Raw genomic sequence first — 23,661 nt, forward strand, 5'->3', positions numbered from 1 at the left:
ATTTCCAAATGTGAACTAAATAGCCAGTGCTTAAGGGTTTTCTTGTCCACTTTGGACATCTATGTAGCCTACCTAGCCTGCAACCTCCAAGGTCAAGACTCCTCTCTTTGGACTCATTGAAATCTTTACTGAGAGTTAACTAATAAGAGAAAGAGGGAAAGGTGGAGAGCTATCCTGAGAGACACCAAGTGCTTTGAAGGATTTTTTAATTCCGCTTAAGCACTATTACTTAAAATATTAATATTTTATATTTAATCTGTCCTAGGCTTTCTATATTCTAATAAGAAAGTTCTGTTTTTGAAAAGTTCAACATTGGGGCTGAGGTTAGGTTAGTGATAGAGCACTTTCTTAGCATATTCAAGGCCCTGTGTTCAATCTCCAGCATCGATAGATAGATAGATAGATAGATAGATAGATAGATAGATAGATAGATAGATAGATAGATAGATAAGGTGTCTTCCTGGTTCAGTTAAGACATGCAAATAATTTGACTCCAGTTGTACCAGCATCAAGTTTCTATGCTGTTATGAACTCTAAATTTCCAGCAGGGGGCAGCTCAATGTTACCGTTTACAGAAGACAGGAAGTCCAACCGAAAAAAAAAGTGCTGGTGGCCTAGGAGTACTAAATTCAAGAGTTCTACAGCATAGGAGGATGATTATAGTTTACAACAATTTGTCATATATTTTACAAAGACTACAAGACAGGAGTTCAAAGGTTCCCAACACAAAGAATGATAAGTGTTGAAGGTGCTGGAAATATTGTTCTCAAGTAGACACACACGATTGTTTAAAATCTCATATATCCTTCCAACTGCATCACCTACCACTCCCTTATCCACATCCTTGATGCAAATAAGTAAAGATATTTGTGTTTGCAATGGTTTGAATATGTCTCCCAAAGTTTGTATGTTGGAGGTTTTATCCACAATGTGGTAGTATTGTGTGGTGGGACCTAAAGGGAGGTGTTGAGTCATGGGGACACTGCCCTCATGAATGGATTAATGTGTTATCTCAGGAATGAGTTTGTTATCACAGGAGTGGCTTCCTTGTAAAAGGATACATTTGTGTCCCTCTTACACTTTTTTTTTGCCCTTCCACCATGGAATGATGCAGCAAGAAGGTCTTTACCAGATGCCAGCCTCAATCTTGGACTTCCCAGCCTCAGAACAATGAGCCGATGTATTCCTGTTCATTATAAATTACCCATTCTGTCATAGCAGTTGGACTAAGTAAGACAGTGTTAATAACAGTAATCTCTACAATTAGACTATCAGCTTACATGAGGACAGGTATTGTATCTGTACTTATTCATCATCATTTCCCCAGCATCCTGCATACTGCCTGACATTTAGCAGGCATTTAATGTGTGTTTGACAAGTAAACAGTACATAAATTAATAGGGAATATATAAATTATACATAAATTATAAGGGAAACACACATTTATTTCGGTTCTCAGTAATTTCACTAAACCCTCACAACAACCTTTTAATAACCTAAATAGTATTATTAGACCCATTTGCACAAATTAAATTAAGATTGTCTTCCTTGCCCAAAGTCACACAACTCCTAACTGACAGGGTGTTTCAGTCATCTTTTTTGTTGTTGTGACTAAAATACTTGACATGAACAACTTAGAGGAGGAAAAGTTTATTTAGGAGCTCACAGTTTCAGAAGTCTTAGTCCATAGACAGCTGGCTCCATTTCTCAGGGCTCAAGGTGAGGCAAAACAATATGGCAGAAGAGTATGGTGGAGGGAGGCAGTTCACATGATGATCAAGGAAGCAGAAAGAATGTACTTGCCAGATACAAAATACATTCCCCAAAGGCATGCCCCCAATGTCCTCCTCCACCCACACCCTACTTTCCTTCAGCACTACTCAGTTAATCCTCATCAACAGATTAATCCACTGATTGTATTAAGGCTCTTAAAATCTAATCATTTCTCCTCTAAACCTTCTTGAATTGTTTCACACATGAGCTTTTGAGGGACACCTAATATCTAAGCCACAACACAGGGTCAGGGACTAAGGGGAATGACTGCAGAATGCATATATTTTGCCTGTAATTTTTTCAGCTTTAAAAATCAACCAGAAAAAAAATTATCTCTGGGGGCAGGACTTTGCTTTTGAGATTCTCACCCAACATTAAGCTATAGTTTACATTCTCCAGATATTGATCAGTCCTCAGCATTGACTTGTTGGAGCTCAGTTACATATCCAGATCCTTTCTTGATACTAACCTGAATTAGCAATATCTGTTAAGAGGTAAAAAGTTGTGGCTATAGGAGAAATCAGAAAAAGATATGACCCAAAAGCAAAGAAGGGAAGTTTCGAGGAAAAGCATAGGTTTGGATTTGAAAATTAATGGCCACCCAGAGATCAGTTTTCTAGTTTTCATTCAGTGTCAGGGAAGAAAGCCGAATACAGGAGACTTAATATATTATCTCTATGAAGAATTAAAAGCTGTGATTGGAAAGGAATCTGTGGTAAGTTTGGCAAGGAAAACTGCTAGTGAAAGCTAGTGATTACATAAGGTCCAGTCAACATTTTGCACATTTTGGGGTCAAAATTGTGTTTGTTGCTGGGTATTTACAAATACAAGTTCTGAAATTAAATTTTCTGTGACCCAATCTCAACTCAACCACGTCACAGCTGTGTTATTTGAACCACTTACCTGGACCTGGACCTCCTTCTCTATTTAATAATCATTCCTTCTTTATTAGGTCACAGAAAGAATTAAATGTGACTGTGTAGATGAAGCTCTTAGCTCAGGTCTGGTTCATCCTAAACCCTCAATTAGAGTTAGCAACGCTTATAATTATTAAAGCAGAAGGAGCCAGTGAAGATGGGCAGGGATGGTTGTGAAGCAGTAGATAACTACTCAAAGAAGAAGTAATGGATGGAGAGCAAAAATGCAATCATTACTAGAAGGACAATTCTGGTCCAAGGGCAAAGCAAGGGAGAAGGGACAGATTTTTAGAGTACAGAGAATTTCACTGGCTGAATTTTTTTTTTTTTTTTTGGATCAGGAAGTCAAAGATTTGATCTTCATGATATTTGTTAATGTGTATTTATCATAAATTGGCAGATATAGCTAGACAAAGAGCATTAATGCTTAGATGAATGGTTAATGACATAGGAGATGTGACTGGAACAAGAAGATGAGACCCTTGAACATAATGGGGAAGATCTGGGACAGTCATAATTAAAAGGGTCTACTTTCATAAAAATATGAAATGGCTTTAAGCATCAGGTTGTAGAAACACAGTAAGAAACTGCAGCTGGTGAGTCTATACTGCTTTTCTGTGACTTGCTTCACCAAACCTTTGGTTGAGGAAGGGTGGCATAAAGGGGCAAAGGACAAAGACTAGGAAACACCTCTGTCAGCCAGGGAAGTGAGAGGACAGTGATTTTCCATGGGATTCAGATTGAACGAGCACCATATTGGCCAGATGGAGAGGAAATGACTTGACAAAAAGAGAGAAGCAAACAGAAACACATAGGATTAGAGCAGATTAAGATATGTGATCTAATAGGAAAAGTGGCCAGTTAAAAAGCCAAGATGGGTAAAGTTCCTCCCTTCTCTTGTAGGGGCAACAGCCAAGACCCACATAAGCAGAGGTGCCAGAGGCAGAGGCCAAGAAACTAAGTTCCCAGTCTGCTTCCAGTCACTGTGCTGTTTGGCCACCTCTCTTCTCTTAAAGTTCATGGCTTTCACAGAACACAGTCATCCTTGGGTCACTGGCTAAAGAAAGGGTATTGTGTGCCAGAGGATCTCCCAGAACTTTGTTCTCCAGCATCTCTCCAGGGGCCATTTATTGTGGGAGAACCTCAAGGCCAACACAGAAATTGGTGATATGGCAAAGCAGTACCTAGAGAAAAATCTTTTGATTCCAGATCTTGTAATCACATGCTGAATGATGTCATGGCTGGATACCAGGAGCAGTCAGGACTGGCTACCAGATTATTTTCAGAAGATATTAGTACAGGCAGAAGCCCTGGGTAGCATGTTCAACCTGGATCTAGAGATTTGTTTGAGCATTCCATTTGAAACACTTAAAGATTGTCTCAGCCATCATTGGATCCCTATTAGGGGAAGTATATATAACCTGGGCTTCAGCCCACCTCTTATGCATGGAATTGATGAATCATTTTTTAGGAAGATATTAAATCTGAAGCGATTGACGGTGGTCTAAGATTGTACAAGGACTTGGCAAAACCATTCACTGAACTATACAAGACCAGAGGAATGCTCTATCAAGGTTCCGGGATAGAAACTAATAAAATCTGCTTTATGTTTACAAGCTTTTCTCCCATAAGATCATACCTATTCAGGACTAGGGGTGTAGCTCAATGGTAGAGTGCTTGCCTATTATTCAGGAGGCCCTGAGTTCAATCCTTGGCATAGAAGGAAGGAAAGAAGGGAGGGATGGAATAGGGGAAACAGGAAGACAACTATTCAGTCCAAAGAAGCACACTGAGCCTGTCCAAAGAAAGAATCAGGAAGACAATATCATCCATTCAAATGTGTGTGTATGTGTGTAATACTGGTGCTGTGTCCAGATTAGAAGCTAACTGATATGGTTTGCAGCATCTTTTCTAGTTTAAAAGGTGAACGGACAGGAAAACAAGTGGAGACACAGTTCAACAAGGAAGCCCTCCCCCCCTTCAAAATGAGGGTCATCGGCAATGTTTAAGGTATCTCTGCACATGTGCAATAAAGAAAAAAAAATACATGCTGGATTTCAAATAGTGTAAGATCTGAACTCTAGCTGTCTCTTTTTAAATGACCATGTTGTTGCTATGGTAGACAATCACAGTGTTCTCAACTCATTTATTCTGGTAGGATCAACACCTTGTTCCAGACATCCATGCTCCATAGCATCCTTCCTTTTTGACATCATCAGATGAAAGAATTTAACTCCTCTCCTTTTTTTACTGTATTTTCTTACATTTGTTTTCATTTTCCTAGGCTATTAAATACTACAGATAGTTATTACATTTATTTCTATTGAATTCCTCTTTGTATACATTGAGAGCTGGGAGACTATATTAAATCTCTTCAATACACTAGGATTTGAGCCATATGGAGGGTTTTTAAACTGTTGGTCCAACTCTCATGAGTTTGTACTGCTACTTTTATTGTGAAAAAAATTAGATTCCCAAGACTTTTGAGGAATCCTTAAAAAAAAATGGGAAACCTAATATTCACCTAAATGTTGGAAGCTTATATCTTAGGTATTAATTAATGGATAATTCAAAAGAGGAAAGTGTGTGCTTTTTTGAAAGCAGAAAACATCTTCAAACTTCTTTGTTCAGTTTCCTTTGTGCTTAGCAGATGTTCCAGTGTCATGGTTGCCTTTTGAATTTGGGGGAGAGGTATGAGAATGGCCTGATCCCTGGATGCACTCTACTCCTCTATCCTCCTCTCTCTAAATACACAACTGAAGCCAGCATCTGGTCACTCGGTCCCAACAGCTGGGATTGCCTGGTAGTCGAGTGTCCCTTGCTAGGTGACACCAATAAGAGACAAACACCTTTTCCGTAGGTCCTTGAAATATGGTATTTGTTTCATGATCATTGCCCTTAAAAATCTATTTCTTCAACACACTTGCTACTTTCCCCTTAAATTATTTTGTAAAAATTAGTTATCTTGAAAATATTTTGACAAAAGTAAAATTAAAGGAACATCTTTCCTTGGATTTCCTTCTAATGCCCCATACATGCAAGTTTCTTCACATTAAAGCAAAGAAAATAGTTTGCATGATCTCTAAGATTCTGATCTGATTCTACCCAGTTCTTAATTGAACTTGCTTTCCACTTACTTACACATTGAAAATGCTTCTGTGTTTATCCTCCAACACTGAGGCAGACTTATGATAGATACCATTTATTGAAGGCCTACTAGGTGAAATGTAGTTTTAGGACATTTACTAACATTTTGATTAATCTTTCTAGCATCATATGAAATAGACAAGATTCCTCTTTTATAAACAATTAAGGTAAGGGACTAGGATGTAAAGCATCTTGCCTGTGCTCCCTCTGCCAATGAACACTGCAGACAGGATTTAAGTACAGGTTTTCCGCACTGGGAAGCCTGAGTTTTTTCCTGGATATCAGCTCTCTGTGTCATACTCCAAACAACCCAGGGCAGTGACACTTCTGAATTCTACTTGTGACCTCATATGAAGAATATCAAAATTCACTAAAGTGACTGTGAAGCTGTTCCTATTTCCACCCTTTGTTTAAGCAAAGGAAGTTCTGGAAAAAAGTGTGAACTTTTGGTCCTCCTCCTGAAGTCCTTGTCTATAAATAAAAGACCTTGAAGCAGGCTGGACTTGTCCCAGGCAAGTAGAAGAGGCAATCTCATTTAGCCATCCACACTGCCTGCACATAGGTCTGGTTTCTTGGAGCTATTCAGACCCTAGTCCCTTTTCTACCTTGAGATCAAAGCAAATTATTTCCTGGCTCACATGCTCAAACAGGTCTTGATGACAAACTAATCCTTGGGAAAGTGATAGCAGGGGAAGAAATGGCAGTCAAGCACCTAACACAGGGCAATCCTTGACCATGGTACTGTTGTCCTATACATAGTACACATTTTCATGGTTCTGAATGCCAGATTCCCACTTTTTCCCACCATCTGCTTTTCATGCAATTGTGTTGTCTTCTTTCCCGAGGGATCACTCCTCTGCCACTTTCCAACAATCAAGCTCAAGTGAGCTCCAGTGTCACCCTGGTCATATCCCTTTGTTTGGTAGGGAAGGGAAAAAATGACTAGCCTTTGGTGAGGGAGAATTCTTAGAGGTACTTCTATGGGTTTTCCTGCAACTTAAAATGTTCAGTCGGGACAATTTTAGGTAAAAAGATGCCTGTGCAAACCCATAAATAAGGTTTTTATAACACTCAGTTCATCACAACCTGACTCTAGTTATTTGTCTGAATAGTTTTAGCCTGCTGGGGATTTTTGTTTAAACCATAAAGACCACATATTTTCAAATGTGTTAAAGTATAGTCACTCTAAGTAGTTCCTCCATGCTAACTGTATTAAACACATTGCCTAATCAAATCTTCAAGAATTACCCAAGCGTAATAGACATTATTTCAATTATCTGATCTTCTTATATTTTAAAGCTGAAACTCCTATTTATTTAAACAGAGGCTTTCATATACCTCTAGGGATTCATCCAGATATTCCAAAGAATGTTTTTAATACCTCTTCCTGGTTTGTGCTCTCCATCCTCATGACTAGGTAAAACAACATATTTGCTCCTGGAATCTTTGCTTTGGTGCTCTGGTAATAAGACTGGAAATGGCAATCAGCATGCTATGGTGGCAGCTGCACACTGTGTATACAATGGGCACGTGTCTCATCTATACTCTGCTGGGTTACAGGATCTCAGCAGGCCTTCATATACACCCTGTGAATTTCATTTATTTACCTTTTATATAACAGGCAGCGTCTTTTCTTGCGGCAGATGATTTGTCAGACAGGAAATAAAGAAGGTAGAGTCCTGTTCATAATCTGAGTGGCTTCCTCTCTATCTTCCTGCAGTTTCATTCTGGTCTATTTGATGAAGGACCCAGTAATGGAGACTTCAATATAAGAATGTGCTCTGGTCCTATGTTATCATTCCTTTCCCTATCTAACTGACCCAGTCAGGTTACATGTTGGGAAACCATGGAGATATATTTCAACTATGAACAAAAAATCTGCCTCCTGCATGGAAATGTATTAAAATTAAAATCTTTCATAAATGTCGTACTTATCTTGTAGAAATTTGCACAATTCTTGCCAGAATAAATGTCATTGTCTATAAGCTTCTGAGGTATTTCTCAATTTGATCAAATGTGTGTGTAGTGGGGTTGTATGAGAGAAAAAGGGTAAAACATTTCCAAAAGAACAAAATTTCTTACATGACCTGCCTATGAATTCCTTCCTCTGGTAACAATTAGTCTATTCTAGGACAGTCATTTGTTAAATAAAAGATTTCCTGTTTGAAACTTCAAAGAAAAACCCACCCTGAAGATTCTCCCTGGGGAACAAAATACTTTATATTTAATTTAGAGAATAATAAAGGGAAGAAAAATAAAAATTCTGTCTTCATGCAAGCTCCAAGGATTTTAGGCTTATTGAGCTTTTCTACTTCTATGGTCATCTACACCACAGAATTTTACATATTTCTGTTTTTAAGGATGAGCAGATCTCTGGGGAAATCATTGAGTTGCAATGGCATTTCACTGTGATCCCTCTCGAGTCTGTTTTCTAACCCAGTGACCACCTGTCTCTTTGATTGATTGTCCTGTGAAATTAAAGGGTGTGTTTTCCTTGAGTCAGAATGCTTTTTTGTTGGCCATCTTTGAGACAGAGCAGAGAGGGCATCAAGTTTCCTGCCTAAGGCAAACTGCTTTCAAAAAATGTTTACACCAATGACCAAGTGCAGGAGGTGTTGACCTCCCCCAAGTTTTCCCTTAACCTTGCACAAGCAATAGGCCTGAACTTGACCGATATATGAACTTACCGGGCTGGCACAGTTTGAGGTGTTGATCATAAACCCTGGTGCTAAGAGCAAAGAACTGACAAGATGTGTGCAGCTCTCCTGAGCTGTTTGCAGTAGCTGACTGCGCCTGTGTGAGCCTGCCCTCTTTTTGGCAGTATAAGGTGTGCCTGGCCCATCTTTTTCGAGCAGTCTGGGGACCCTGCCCCATGTTCTCCCTTGCTTGAGTCCAATAAAGCCTCCTTCAAATAATGTCTCTTGTCCCTTCATGATTTCTAGCTTGAATTAAGCAAAATAACTCTAAAATGAGCCTCTAACACTAAGAGCTAGAAGCTGATAATACTAAAACCAGTAACATCAAAAATAGCTGCACTTGGGCTTTTCATTTCTATCTGGAATTGGGAAAAAGAACCCCGTGCTGATTGGTAGTATCTTGATTTTGGTGGATGTGCTTAAAAGACCTAATTCTGTAGTGTGTTTTATAACTGATATCCTGTTAACTGTATTATTATGTTGGTTATCTTGCTTGAAGATTGATACATACTTTTCAATTTTAGAGAAATAATTTTTTTCTGCTTGAAAAAAGTTACGATGAGAGATATCAAATTGTCAGGGATGAGAAGTCAAGAATATAGCTGTGTGAAGTGGGAATGGGTGTTTATTTGGAGACAGACATCAAAAAAGGAGAAGGCTTGTGAATATTAAGGTCACAAAGGATGACCCCAGGGGACAGGAAGAAAGGGGAAAGTGTGCTTCAAAAAGGTGGAAGTGGGTTCTGGAGTGTAGTAGACAGAAGCTGGAGGGTAGACAAATTGTCAGCAGCAAAAGATGTTGAAGGAATTGAGAAATTGAGCCACAATCAAAACAATGGCAATGGTTCTTTGGTATAAGAACCCCTACAACAGAAATGACCACAATGAGAGAAGACATGACAATACTTGGCCAAGGTCATCCATCAGTGAAGACACTGAGAAAGATGGACTAATGGGTGACGAGAAGACTGAAGAACAGGAGTGTTCACCAAGAGTGCATGAGTTTACATGGGCTAACCCATGAAAGCTTCTAACCAACACAGAATTAATACAGCCCACTCACAACCTGATTTTTTTTCTTCAACCTTATCTATACTGTCCCCCTGGCTCACAGCATTCCAGCTCTTTCACGTTCAATTTTATCTCTGGGTCTTGTGCTTGCTTGGGAGCTATACTGCTGACTTTCTAATAGGGCAGATTAAGTATCAGCACACGTGTCACCTCCTTAGAGAGGTTTTCTCTGACCACTCAATCTAAAATGACTATCCCCCAGTCCAAAGCACTCCCTATCATATCATCTTGTTAAATTGCACTGATCATAAATGGAATTGGGCATATTCTTCATTTCCTGGAGGGGGAGGCGTCCATAATATTTTCCTGGTTTTCAAAGCCCCTCTTGGTGGACCAACCATGTGTAAACTATTGCCCTTGTACATGATCTCACAACTCTGATAAAGCCAATTTCCTTACTGCTACTATTAGGCTACTTGCTTGCAACCATTCTGCCTTTCAAACTATGCTATCTATTGTTCAAGGCCCAGCTCATCTCTAAAATATCTCTTTAATGTCACCTACCAACAGAAAGCAGTATACGGAACCTCAAGTATGTGATGGGCTGACAGATCTGGCTCCACGAGAATGTTATCGGCCAGACTCTAAGGGAAATGACTAAACAGACTCCATTTTGCTCTAAGACTCCATGTTATGTAGGAAATAAGCTTCTCCCATAGGAACACTCCACCTCTCTGCCCATCATCAGTTACTTGGTGTGACAATGGCAACTCCTATGAATTGCTCTCTTTTGATTCCTATTGCTCTTAACCAATGTACCATGTAAACGGTAATTGTGTGGATGTTAGCAACCATTCTTTAGTTTGTACCTAGGTAAGGGTCATTTTGACCCACTTCCCCCTCTGTTGATGATCTCATGATGTTAGTCTGTAATTTCGAATCATAGCAACAGACACTTATGATTGATGTGATTTTTGGTATAAGAACCCCTACAACCCTGTGGTAGAGGCTGTTCTCCCAATAGCCATTTTTTTGGGCATTGTGTGAGACAGTCAGCTGGTCAGCTTAATAAAGACTCTCAAATTTGGACTTCTCAGTGGTGATTGGTCTGTTCTTAAGTTGTGTTCCATAACAAAGTAGCTCATTGGACTTTTTCCAGTAGATTACATTTAATCTACTTAACTAGATTACAACTATCTTAAAGTTAGACTTCTGTAGGGGTGAGTACCTAGAACATGAATAAAAATTATTTATTGATTAACATACTGATCCACCTGACCTGGCTGAGAATAAGGTTAGAGAAGGGGTTGAGGCTTTTACAGTAATGAATCATTTAATATATTACTGGGACAGTGTTTTTTCTCTGATTATCAACCATGGCTAAGTGTAGGGCATTTTAAAACATTGCGTAGGCCTCACTACTAACCAATTAAATCAGAATTCATAGGAATAAGGTGAAGCTTCGGTGGTATTTGAAAGTTCCTTGGGTGATTCTAATGCACAATGAGAGTTGAGAATCTCTGAAAAGGGAAAAGAATAAGGCCCCATAATGGAAGTAAAACCATAACATAACACTGAAACTTTTAAACTCATATTAACTAAGGAGCATTAGAAAATCTGGACGCTTGAAGTTTTAGGAACAACTTTTTGTGCCCTTTAGTCTAACCATGTTTCCCATCTCACTTTTCCAGGCACGCAAATTTAAGAAGTGTCTGTGGTAGCATAAAGCCACATAGCATGTTCACAATTAACTGTATATATTATTTAACATAATCATATCTTGACTTGCTCCAGGTATAATAAAAATAAATAACAGCTGGAAAAATACTTGATATTATTTTAACAATCTAGAAATATCCGAACTGCTTGTACCATTATGAAAGTCTCTTAAAGCAAAGCTTTCCCAAAAAGCTTTGGGAAAAGCTTTGCCTGAGGCTCAGAGGAAATGATCCATAGCTTATTAGCCATTCCATGTGGAGGCTCCACTCATTTAAATGTTCCAGAAAAATTTTTGAGGATTTATGGGGTTTGATGTGAAAATTTTCAGGTCAAGAGCCTTGTACATTCATGAAATGTCTTCTCAGAAAAGGAAAGAAAAATTTTCTAGTGAATGCCTATTGGGTTTTATTTGTTTTGTACAATTAATCCCAAACATTTCATTCTAATGACTGACTTCGTCACATACTACCACTTACAAATTCCTTAGTAAATTCTTACTTTACACAGCATTATTACATAGCGTAACATTTTTTCTTGCTTTCTGGTCCTTCATCTAAGTGTATGAATTTCTGATTTTATGTTCCAGCAATCACCATTCCTTCCCGGGTAGAGTATGGTTTCCATCAGCTCCTGTGAAGCCTCTGTCCTTTGCCTTCATATTCATTTACCTGTCCTAAGGAAGGCTTCTCTGTAAAACTTTCCTTTGCCACTTTACCTCCTTTTCCTATAATCAATTCTTCCCTCAATTCCTTGTTTTTTGAGTACTTTTCGTAATTCTTATTAACCTGTATAGAAGTGGAAGTCCTGAGATTGCTAGAAAGACTACTTCCTACCCTTTTTTAAATCATAATAGGATATTGATGCCTGTCAAGAATTAAATATTGGTAAAGCCACAAAACCATTCATAAATACAGATAACCCCACCCCCGCACCCGTAGAGTCCTTCCCGTACCTGATCTTAAGTATGTTGGAAACAAACATTGCCCTTGAGGAAATGCTTGCTTGACTCTGAAGATTCATATAGTCTGACCATGCATGGAGGCAATGAAACTTTTTTAGTTTTAGTGATATCAATTAACCAGAAAAGGGTATTGACTTTGGTACTAAGATTAGTTGGGTTATTTTGGTGTCACAGTGAGTTTTGGTTATTACATTGAAGTCTATTTAGAATAATTTAGGCCACAAAAGCATGAAAACTGAGTTGTTGTAAATTAGGAATTACCTATATTCAAGAATTTCCCCTAAGGGTGATCGATTGGAAGAATTTTGTGTCTGGCTTTATGATATATAAAGCAGTGATATATAAAGCAGTGAAGCCGTCAATATCCCTTCATCAATAGCAACCACCAAACTAGAAATCATAAAAATCATAATAGCTATGACCTCCAAATAAATCAAGGTTTACCTAACAAACGAGAAAAATTTAAAATTAGAATACTTGATAATTCTATGAAGAAAAGCATAAGAGAAATCTCCATACTACTTTCCATAATGGCTGCACCAATTTATAGTCCCACCAGCAATATATGAGTGTACCTTTTGCCCCACATCCTTGCTAACATTTATTGTTGTTAGTATTCTTGATAATTGTCATTCTGACTGGAGTAAAATGAAATCTTAGAATAGTTTTAATTTGCTTTTTCTAATTGCAAGAGTTGTTGAACATGTTTTCATATATGTGTTGATTGATTGTATTTCTTCTGTGAAGTGTCTGTTCAGTTCCTTAGCCTATTTGTTGATTAGGATATTTGATTTTTTAAATTTCTTTATATATCCTAGAGATTAATGCTCTGAGATGCATGTGGTAAAGATTTTCTCCCATTCTGTAGGCTCTCTATTGTTGTTGTTTTCTTTGCTGAGAAGAAGCTTTTTAGTTTGAATCCATCCCATTTATTGATTCTTGATTTTACTTCTTGTGCTTCAGGAGTCTTATTAAGGAAGTAAGATCTTAAGGTGATCCTAAATAATGAAGATTTGGACCTACTTTTTCTTCTGTAAGATGCAGGGTCTCTGTTCTGGTGCCTCAGTCTTTCATCCACTTTGACCTGAGTTCCACACATGGTGAGAGATAGGGGTTTAATTTCATTTTGTTTCATATGAATTTCTAGTTTTCCCAGCACTATTGTTGAATAGGTTATCTTTTCTCCAGTGAGTGTTTCTGGTGCCTTTGTCTATTATGAGATAATTGTATTTATATGGGTTTGTCTCTGTGTCTTCTATTCTGTACTACTAGTCTACATGTTTGTTTTAGTACCAATACAATGCTGTTTTAGTTACTATGGCTCTGTAGTATAGTTCAAGGTCTGGTATTGTGATGCCTCCTGCTTCACTCTTCTTGCTAAGGTCTGCTTTGGCTATTTTGGGTCTCTTATTTTTCTGAATGAATTTCATGATGGCTTTTTCTATTTCCATGAAGAATGTCATTGGGTCATTGGGATTTTAATAGCAATTGTGTTAAATCTGTTTTACACTTTTGGTAGTATGGCCATTTTGACAATACAAATTCTGCCTATCAAGGAGCATAGGAGGTCTTTCCATCTTTTGCGAACTTCTTCAATTTCTTCCTTTAGTGTTCTGTAGTTTTCATTGTAGAGGTCTTTCACCTCTTTTGTTAGATTGATTCCCAAGGATTTTTTTTTTTTTTTTGAGGTTCTGAATGGGGTAGTTTTCCTAATTCTCTTGCAGTACATTCATCACTGATGTATAGGAATACAGGATTTTATATCCTGCTACTTTACTGAATTCATTTATTAGTTCTAGAAGTTTTCTGGTGGAATTTTTTGGATTTTCTAAATATAGAATCATGTTGTCAGAAAACAGTGATAGTTTGAGTTCTTCTTTTCCTATTTGTATCCATTTAATTTTTTCCTCCTAATTGCTCTTGATAGAGTTTCAAGGATGATGTTGAATAGAAGTGGTGATAGAGGGCATCCTTGTCTTGTTCCAGTATTTAGAAAAAATGCTTTCAATTTTTCTTCATTTAGAATGATGTTGGCCATGGGCTTAGCATAGAGAGCTCTTACAATGTTGGGTATGTTCCCACTATCCCTTGTTTTTCTAGTGTTTTGAACATGAAGGGGAGCTATATTTTTTCAAGGGTTTTTTCCACATCTATTGAGATAACCACAGGAAACTAATCTTTAAGTCTATTGATGTGATGAATTACATTTATTGATTTCTGTATGTTGAACCAAACTTGCATCCCTGGGATGAACCCCACTTGATTGTGATGCACTATCTTTTTAATATGTTTTTGTAGTGTAGTTTTGACATGAGTTACTTTAAGTTTAGAATACCAAATAGTAAACACTCCCCACTTATCTCTTTTTCAGAGGTTTTCCAAGAAAATGAGTCTCTAAACTTAATATCTTTAAGATGAACTATGCACTAATAACTATTTATACAAGTAAGTAAACAGTACAGACTTTCAATTAAAATAATTATTATTTGGACAGACTCGATGGAATCTTTATTGTTAAAAGTAAAAAACTTCTGTAACATCTTAATGCATCTCAAATAGTCTTGATTGTCATTTTGAGAGCCAAGTGGAATTTCTTCAGTTGATTAAAAGAAAATTTTGAATTTGTTTAGTTGAAAATTATTATTCTAATATACATATGCAAACAGCCATGAAATGAAGTATTAGTTTATCTTGTAGAATGTATTTTCAAATAAAGTGATTTTCCTCCTTCTTAATAAGCAAGATTTTGGGGGGATGCAACATGTCCTCTGAAACTCATTTGTCCCTCTGTCCATCTCATTAGCCACCACCATCCCCTGGCTAGTCTGGACAGAATCCTGAGTATCAACTTTAATTAATAACTTGCATTCACTCCCCATCTCCAAACCAGCCAAAAATTTGTCCACAGTCTTCTATACTGATGTTTACCACCACCTCTACCACTCCCACACCAGCTACCACGATAGCGTCCTTCCAGGTTTCCATACCTCCTCTCGCATCCTTTCAATTTATTCTCCCACTGCCACCAGAGGGTGCTTTATAAACACTAATGGGATCATGTTATTTCCCTTCTTAAAATCCTTTTATTGCCTTCCACTCTGTTTAGAATAAAGTCAAAATCATCCATCACAGGCCTCAAGACCTGCATAATCTGGCCCTGAAGACCTCTCTAACTTCAGTTTCTGGCACTCACAGGACCTCTGGAAACTAAACAGTGGGTTCCCTAGGAAAGGATAGTGCTGTTTAAACTGATGTTCTAAACTGGCATTGTGTAGAATCACGGGAGCATGGTGATCGTAAAAAGCAAATCAACTTTTAGTCAATTTTATTAGGGTTCAAATTCAACATGAAGGATGTATCCTCATTGGCTTCATGTAGAGGGACTGCTCACCCAGCACTTCCTTTGCACACTACTCGATTATTCCAAGCAGTCCGGATTAATTTGTGCTTTAGAGTCTCCAGATAAACACTCCTTCAGTCTGGGACACTTTCCCTAAACTTTCCAGGACTAGATTCTTACTTCTCAAAGCTCAGCTCAAATGTCACTAAAAGGAGATTTTCAGGTGAAATTTAATTAGACATAGAGACCTCTTCTTGAGTCTCTTATATACTCTCATTATCTTCTTGTTTCCTTGCTTCTTCTTTTTCACTATTTATAGTTATTTTTTTTTCAAGTGTAGGCTCATCATTTTTGGGGGGAATTGTTTGTTTGTTTGTTTACATTATTGGCTCCAAAATGTGAAGGACCACTTTTACTTATCACTAACAGGAATTAGCATATGCCTGGAATATAGTATGTGCTTAATAAACAAGTGTTTAATAAATGGATGGGTGAAAGAATGCATAAATGTATAAATTTTCCATCCTGATTTCTCTTCAAACATTAAAGTCTTCATTTCCTTTCTGAAATGTGATTTATCACAACACTGTAATTTGCAAAATTATTTATAGTATACAAGGAAAGAATTATAGAACCAATGAGATGGAAAACCTACACTCCCTTTGCATATAGAATGCCAAAAACTTGCTACAGACTCAATATATAAATAAGGCAGATAGAGAGTGCTTGAAGATAGAGGAAGGCAATTTTTTTCCATTGCCTTTATCTTGCCTTTTCCCATAATCACAGAATGGCATAATGTTAATTTAAGTGCAGAATTGAATCCCATGCTTCTTCTTTTTTTAAATTTTCAGTTTTTTTTATAAATATAAAAACTGTGCCCCAGAGAGTTTAAATGACTTCCTTCCCATCTTACAGAATTCCTGGCACAATCAAGACTAAATACTAGGTGTTCTTGACATACAGTCCCTTTATGTCTTTATTCTTTTCTCCCCTGGGTTCTGCTCCTCATTTGCATCAATAAACTTTGCTAATAAGCACATCTCAGCCTAAATTGTTCTCTCTGGAAAGGGTACATGTCAAAACAATCCTTCTCTTCTTTGAAATGTATTCCCTTTTTTTCTGTAGTAATATGAGCTTCTTTGGAAAAATAGATCCACTCCTAAAGAATTAATGTTAAGGGTGTGTGTGTGTTTATGTGTGTGTGTGTGTGTGTGTGTGTATGCCTGCCCATCCATGCATTTTTCTGCTCATAGCTGACCTTCCCAAAATTTAAAGGGATATATCAGTATGTAACAATTTTCAAGTTTAAGGGCCCATGTCCACAACTGACAAGGCCATCAGTCTATGAAAGATATGTAGATCTGCTAAGCACATACTCCTGAGCTCACCAAGTTAAGTTCCCAAACATCTTCCTTCTTTCCAACTTTTGTAATATTTTGTAGTACAGCCATCTTCTGCAAGGTGAGAATAGATTGTATCTAACTAGAACCTTGGTTTAGTTTCATTAAGGGAAAAGGGCAGTACCTTAATGAGGAAGAGCCCTGGCAGGACAGTATAGTGGTTAAGACCAACCGTCACAGGACTGCAGATGTAACTCATGGGTAGAGTTGCCTGCCTAGCATGTGTGAGGCCCTGGTTTCCATCCTTGGCGCCAAAAAACAAAAACAAAAACTGACACCTTATGGAGCATGGCATCTCTATTGAGATAGAAAATAGTAAAAGAATTTAATTGTTGAACAGTGATACAAGAACTATTTTCCTGAGTGGACAAACACAGGTTTCATACCCTAATCCCTGACCTCTGGCTAATAGATTCTTTTTAGCTACATATGTGGGGACAAGATACTACATTTGCTTCATTTCTTCATTTGAAAAATAAAGATAATAATATTGACTCTCATAACATTCTTGTATAATATGATTTAATATGTACCAAGTGTTTGGGAACAAAACCTGATATGTTACTAGCTCTAAATTAATGTTTGTGATTATTGTAAACATCATGTTTGTAAATATGTTTGATAAGGGTTTAAATGAATCAGTCTTGTTCAAAGTCCAGCTTACATGGCTGGGGTTGTGACTCAGAGCACTTGCCTAGTATGTGTGAGGCACTGCGTTCAATTCTCAGCACTGCATATAAATAAATAAAATAAAGGTCCATTAACAACTAAAAATAATTTTAAAAAATAAAGTCCTGCTTAAATAATTAGTTAATTATTACAAAGCTCACTCCTTTCACTGAACTCTAAATTTATCCTCCAACACAGATTTTAGGACCCCCTCTGAGTTGCTCTCTCATTTTCTACTTCTTTCTTACAAATGTATTCTGCATGAGCCAGGCCTGTAATCTCAGGAACTCAGGAGACCAAGACAGGAAGATTTCAAGTTGGAGGCCAACCTCAGCAACTTAGCAGGACCCAGTTGAAAAATAAACAATAAAGAACTGGGGATGTAATTCAGTGGTAGAGCACCACTGAGCTCAATTCCCAGTACTAATTAATTAATTAAATATTTTGCAAAATTATTAGTAATGCAAGCTTTAAGGGAAAATGATGTCTGTGTTCTCAACCCAGAGGAGCTTCCTGCACTCAAAGTGAGAAATAGAATTTCACTTAAAATGCTTTTAAAAATAGCTGTTTCAAGGCAGCATATGTCTAGGGATAAAGCAGATTTTTCTCTTCTCCTTAATGGGTGGCTCACAGCTTTTACCCGGGAAACAGAGCAACCAGTACATAAAAATGAGGAGATTATGTTTAAGCATTTGAGAATTACTCCAGAGTCTCTCAGTCTTTTCAAAATTACATTGCAAGAGTCCCACCACAGACTTTCAGCATCAGAATACCCGAGAATGAGACCTGCAAACACAAAAAGCAACCAAAGTTTCCTTGCAATCTAAGAGAACCCACTTGTCTATATCTTCATCCATAGCTCAAGTCAGACTGTTCTGATCCTGGGCATTTCAAAGCACAGTATCAGTTTAGGTATTCAAATTTGACATCAAGGTGAAATTCTGAAAAGTAGGAAATTATTTGCCAAAAGGAAAAACATCTTCTTTCTAAATGACTAAGACTTCCCAGATGATTCATGTATTTCATATTGCCAATGCCAGAGCAAATGGCCAAGTGAGCAGAATAACACAGATGAGGCCTGAAATCTGCTTCCACTTGTGGTATTGAGTTGCATGGCAGCAGCATTTATTTCAACAATACCTTACACTATTAGTGATTCATTATTAATCATGAGCTTTGAATAAGTTGGTACTTTCTAAGGTGTGTGTGGGGGGTGTGTGTTGTATTTATTTTTCAATTTATTAGAAAATTCCAATTTCCTTTGCCCTCAATATTTCTGAAAAGTAAAATATTTATACCATTTTTGAGGATATTCTCACTGATACTTAAAAAGTAATTGATCATATCCTGCCTTGCCTTGTCTTAACTCATCCATTTGCCAAATCAACATACCAGTAACAATCACACTGCTTTTGTAGTAGAGACTTTTTTTTTTTTTTTTTTAATACAGTTGTTCCTAAGGCTGAAGCTAGATAGAGCCTGGCCACTCAATGTGGTCCATAGACCAGCAGCATAAGCATCAGGAAACTGAAATACAACATCTTAGGCCTCACCCAGACCTACAGAATAAGAACCTGCATTTGAGCAAAACCTTCAGGTTATTTAGATGTGCATTAAAACTTAAAAGCACTAGCCTAGAGGAGTATTTATCTCTCTCAGGATGGTGATAAACTGATCACCCACATCAGAATCACCTGCAAGGTTCACTTAAGGAGTAGTATTCTGGATCCTTCCATAGGCTGCATAACTCTATGAGGTGGGTGCCCTTAAAACTACATAACAAGCCCCTCTCCCTGACAATTAGGCATCTAAAGTTTAGAACTGCCAGAGTAGCATTTTAGAACATTATATGTTTTGTCATTTTCATATATGTGATATCTTCATAAGACTAAAATCACTGAACAAGATATACCTAGAATGATAAACCTATCAAACTGTACATTTACTATAAACACAATCACATACACACACATACCCACATGCACGCACACACACACAAACGGCATTAGAAATAAGTGCAAATAAACTGCCTTTAATGCTAGAAGATCAAAATCAAGCCAAGAGCATTTGGAATGGAATGCAGACTGACTGGTTAAGTGTGTCAGAGAGGGGAGGAAGTAAATCATGAATAGTAATGTCATTACACCTCCTGTACTCTTGTTTAAACATGGCTCTCCGTACTCCTTGAAACATCATTAGAGATTTATTTGATTCCAATAAGTCACTTTCAATATAGGAAAAGAGTATTTTGTATCCAGTAGATATGAAAAAGATACTCAAAACATCAAAAATATACTGCTTTTCATCTCTGTTTATAGTGGTAGTCTTTATGAATAATTGCTAAAGATAATTCTTTCAAATATCAAGGTGAAAGGTGTTACTCTATTCATGTGGTTCCATAGATGAATCAGTCAATCTTTTGTTTTTGATGTTTATAAAATCTAGCTGGGTACAATTTTACTTTCTATTGCGATGTTTAGTGTGAGAAAAGCCCATTCAAACTCAACTTTGCAAGGTCCAAATCATCCCAATAAACACTGGGATATCACAAAATGTGTGTCATATGGCTTTCAGCTTAGATCAACCTAACATTTTAGTATTACAGAATAACTTATGCTAAAATATTTAACATATCAAAAATATTATCACACAGGATTTTTTTTTCTAATTTAATATTCACACAGAAAGGTAAAAAGAAAACAGGAAGACATACGACCAAGGATATGAGATTATATTTTAAAAACATGAGCCTTTTTTAACACTTTTGAAATTTTATGTGCAAAAACATAACATACCTCCGAGTACAGGATTCCCATTCTGGTCTTTCACAGGCTTACTTCACCTCTACAGCTTCTTGAGTTTTCTGGAGATATTTCTGATTAATATTAAAATCCTTCCTGAAGAGAAAAGTCCCTAGAAGCCAAAACCTGTGGCAAACCTGCCCTTTCCACACCTGTGAGGGTTTTTTTCCCAGCAATGCAGGCGGCAACACACCTAGAGAGACCAGCCTAATGAAAAAAAAAAGGCATTGGTTTACTGTGTAATAAAATAAGCGGTGTATCATTTCATGTTAGAACCTGAGAAGCCGGTTTCTGAGTCATATTTACTCTACCAGTGGTAATGTACAGGAAAGAAGGAAGCAAAGTTGGGGTGAAGTGGGGGCGGGGTTTTTTAATTGGCAGAAAGGACTCAGGGTTCAAAATAAGGTATGTATGTAGGACATTTTCTTATCAGAATCTAGTTTTCAGTGGTCACTGGGAAAAGCTATACTCTAACAAATTCGCTCAGGAAAGTTATACGTGCCTGTAAAGGGTTTGACAAATAATTCTTAAATTCCTCAAAAGTTATTACTTGCAAATATCACTTCCCCAGCTATTTAAACAGTCTTATAAAATAATAAATTAAATCTACTTTTCATTTACATTTTTAAATTGATATATGATAATTATACACATTTATGGGTTATGGTGTGATAATTCAATACACATATACAATTCATAATCACCTAACCAAGAGTAAGTAACATCTCCAACTCTAGCTGTAGAATGCTAGAATTTATTCCTCCTATCTAACTCTGTTTAGGAACCATTATTCAACCTTCTTTATCCTGCCCCACCCACATCCTTCCTGACTTCTAAGGACCGCTATTCTCCTTGCAACTAAAGTCAGTTATCATACATTTAAATTGAATCATCAATTTATTTGGTTGAACATGCTAATATGCCAAATTTCTCAAATACTGTAAATATTTTATATACTACACATAATCCCAATTATTCATACATTCTCTTTTTACTTAAAACAATCATATCAAACTACTTTGAACTTTCCTGAAAATAAAACACATACCCCACACACATGCACGTTCCCATGAAAGAAAGAGTTCAACCATCCCAAGCAAATTGTTTGATTTTCCCAGTCAAATAAGGTTCCCTAGTGGTCAGAGATTAGGGTCAAATCTAAGGTCTGTACCTATATCTGTTCATAGAAATTCTTCCTATTCTGCTGATGGACACATTGAGTTATTTTTATAATTGTTAAACAGGAATTGTACACTCTGCTGTGGAGTTGCCATTGAGGCCACCTCTCAGGAGTTTAAGAATTAGCAATTTGTCTGTTGGAGGAAATGGAAGCCTGTAATACCCACCAACATTGCAGCCATTTCCTCTTTGGCTTGGCTTGCTCCTGCATTTCCTTAGTTTCCTAACACATTTGTCTCCCAGTGGACTTAGAAAAACCTTGTTCTTCCTGGGTACTTCACTCTCTTATGCAAATCTTTTGCATAAAACGAAGCCCCTCTGGCCTCTTTGAACTAACTTATGTGGACAGAATTCTTCACTCTCACAGCCTCTTTGCTAAGATTGCTGCTAGCTGCTTCTCCATGCTCCTTCCTTCCTGTGTGAACACTGAGCTGAAGATTTCTTTAGTTTTTTATCAGGATCACAAGTCTGACTGGATTCAGCAAGCCTTCCTTAATGTCATCTAGTTCTAAGGGAACAATACTCATTATAATGACAAAAGATCAAGGGTTTCAATGTAGGATTAACTTTAAAAACAAACCAAAAAAGGGTGATTTTCTCATTGCAATTGATAAAACTACTGCATTTATTCTAAACCAGTGAGTCTCAGCCAGGGGTGATCTTGCCCCCAAGTGGACTGCTGGATGTAGCAAAGAAAAATATAAAATGTTCAGTTATACTGGAATTTTGGATACATTTCTGAAATACTGAATGGGACATAGCTATACAAAAAAAAAAAAAAAAAAAAAAAAAAAGTACGTGTTTTTCAAATGAAACTCCAGACTTTGGCAATGTCTGGAGACATTTTTGGTGGTCACACCTAGGCATGGATGTTTACTACTGGCATCTCAGTGGTAAAGGTCCAGGGATGCTGTTCAACATCCTATAGTACACAGGATGACTTCTCACAGCAAAGAATTGTCCATTCCAAAGTAGTATAAAGGTAGAGAAACCCTGGTCTAAGCCAACAGGTGAATTAGAACTGAAGGCAGAGTGCTTGATCAATTATAGAATGTTAGAATGGAGTATAGTGAAATATTTCAGAAAAAAATTCTGATAAATAAATTTTGGGGGGGTTTTGTTGTGTTGTGTTTTGGTTTTTTTGTACTGAAGTTGGAACCCAGGGTCATTTAATCACTGAGCCATATCCCCAGCCCTTTTTTATATTTACCTAAAGACAGGGTCTCTCTGAGTTATTTAAGGCCTTGCTAAGTTGATGGGTCTGGCTTTGAACTGGCAGTCCTCCTGTCTCAGCCTCCCAAGTCACTGGGATTACAGGCATGTGCCACTGTGCCCGGTTAAACAAATCATTTTTAAAGAAGCATTCAGGATTCACTCTCTAGCAACTTGAGCCTGTAATTACAAAGACAGATGAAGAAAAAGAACTTCTAGGGAATTACTTTCACACATGAATGTCTTCCATCGAGAAATAATGTCTAAGTCAGACACTGAGGTCTTAAAATTAGAAGCATTCACTTGATCTTGGCTATAGATGCAGCCAACATCAGCTGACCAGTGTCCAATTCCCAATGAAGAATGAGAGATTCCTGGAGTGTCTGTCCCAAAAACTTCCTCCAAGAAGAGTTCAGTAGAGCCTATGAAGCTGAGTGGGCTACACAGAAACTTAGTGCTTTACCCTGAAATCTCGACCCTCCAATGTGATTTAATTGCTCCCTTTGGAGGGATTTAACTAAGGGATTGTCATGATTGGAATTTTATTTATAGAACAAAGATCAGTCTGGCTGTTGTGTGGAGGGTGGATTTAAGGTAGGCAAGAGAAGAAACACCCAGATCAATTAGAAGGTAAATGTGTTAGGCCAACTGAGTGGTCTTAGTAACCCAAACCTGGAGAGCAACCACAAGGATTGAGAGAACAGGATAAGCCCTAGAGTTTGGAAGGTAGAAATAACAGACTTCATTGACTGTTGCTCCCTGTTGAGCAACAAGGTCTGATGTATCTCCTTAGGGCCCGCCCAAAGGAGAATACAGGGCTGAACAGGATGATGA

General features: G+C 37.5%; 1 protein-coding gene across 1 annotated transcript in view; it reads right to left on the bottom strand.

Moving 5' to 3' along the window:
- The window catches only part of ANKRD22 (ankyrin repeat domain 22), a 45,652-nt gene extending 24,980 nt beyond the window's left edge, over positions 1–20,672 (bottom strand). Inside the window, exon 1 of the mRNA XM_079138371.1 lies at positions 20,431–20,672. Within this exon, the coding sequence (XP_078994497.1) occupies positions 20,431–20,451 (21 nt within the window). The 5' untranslated portion in view covers positions 20,452–20,672. The remainder of the gene's footprint in view (positions 1–20,430) is intronic.
- Positions 20,673–23,661: the final 2,989 nt, after the last annotated feature.

This window comes from Sciurus vulgaris, assembly GCF_902686455.1.
Source record: "Sciurus vulgaris genome assembly, chromosome: 4".
In the NCBI taxonomy this organism is placed as follows: domain Eukaryota; kingdom Metazoa; phylum Chordata; class Mammalia; order Rodentia; family Sciuridae; genus Sciurus; species Sciurus vulgaris.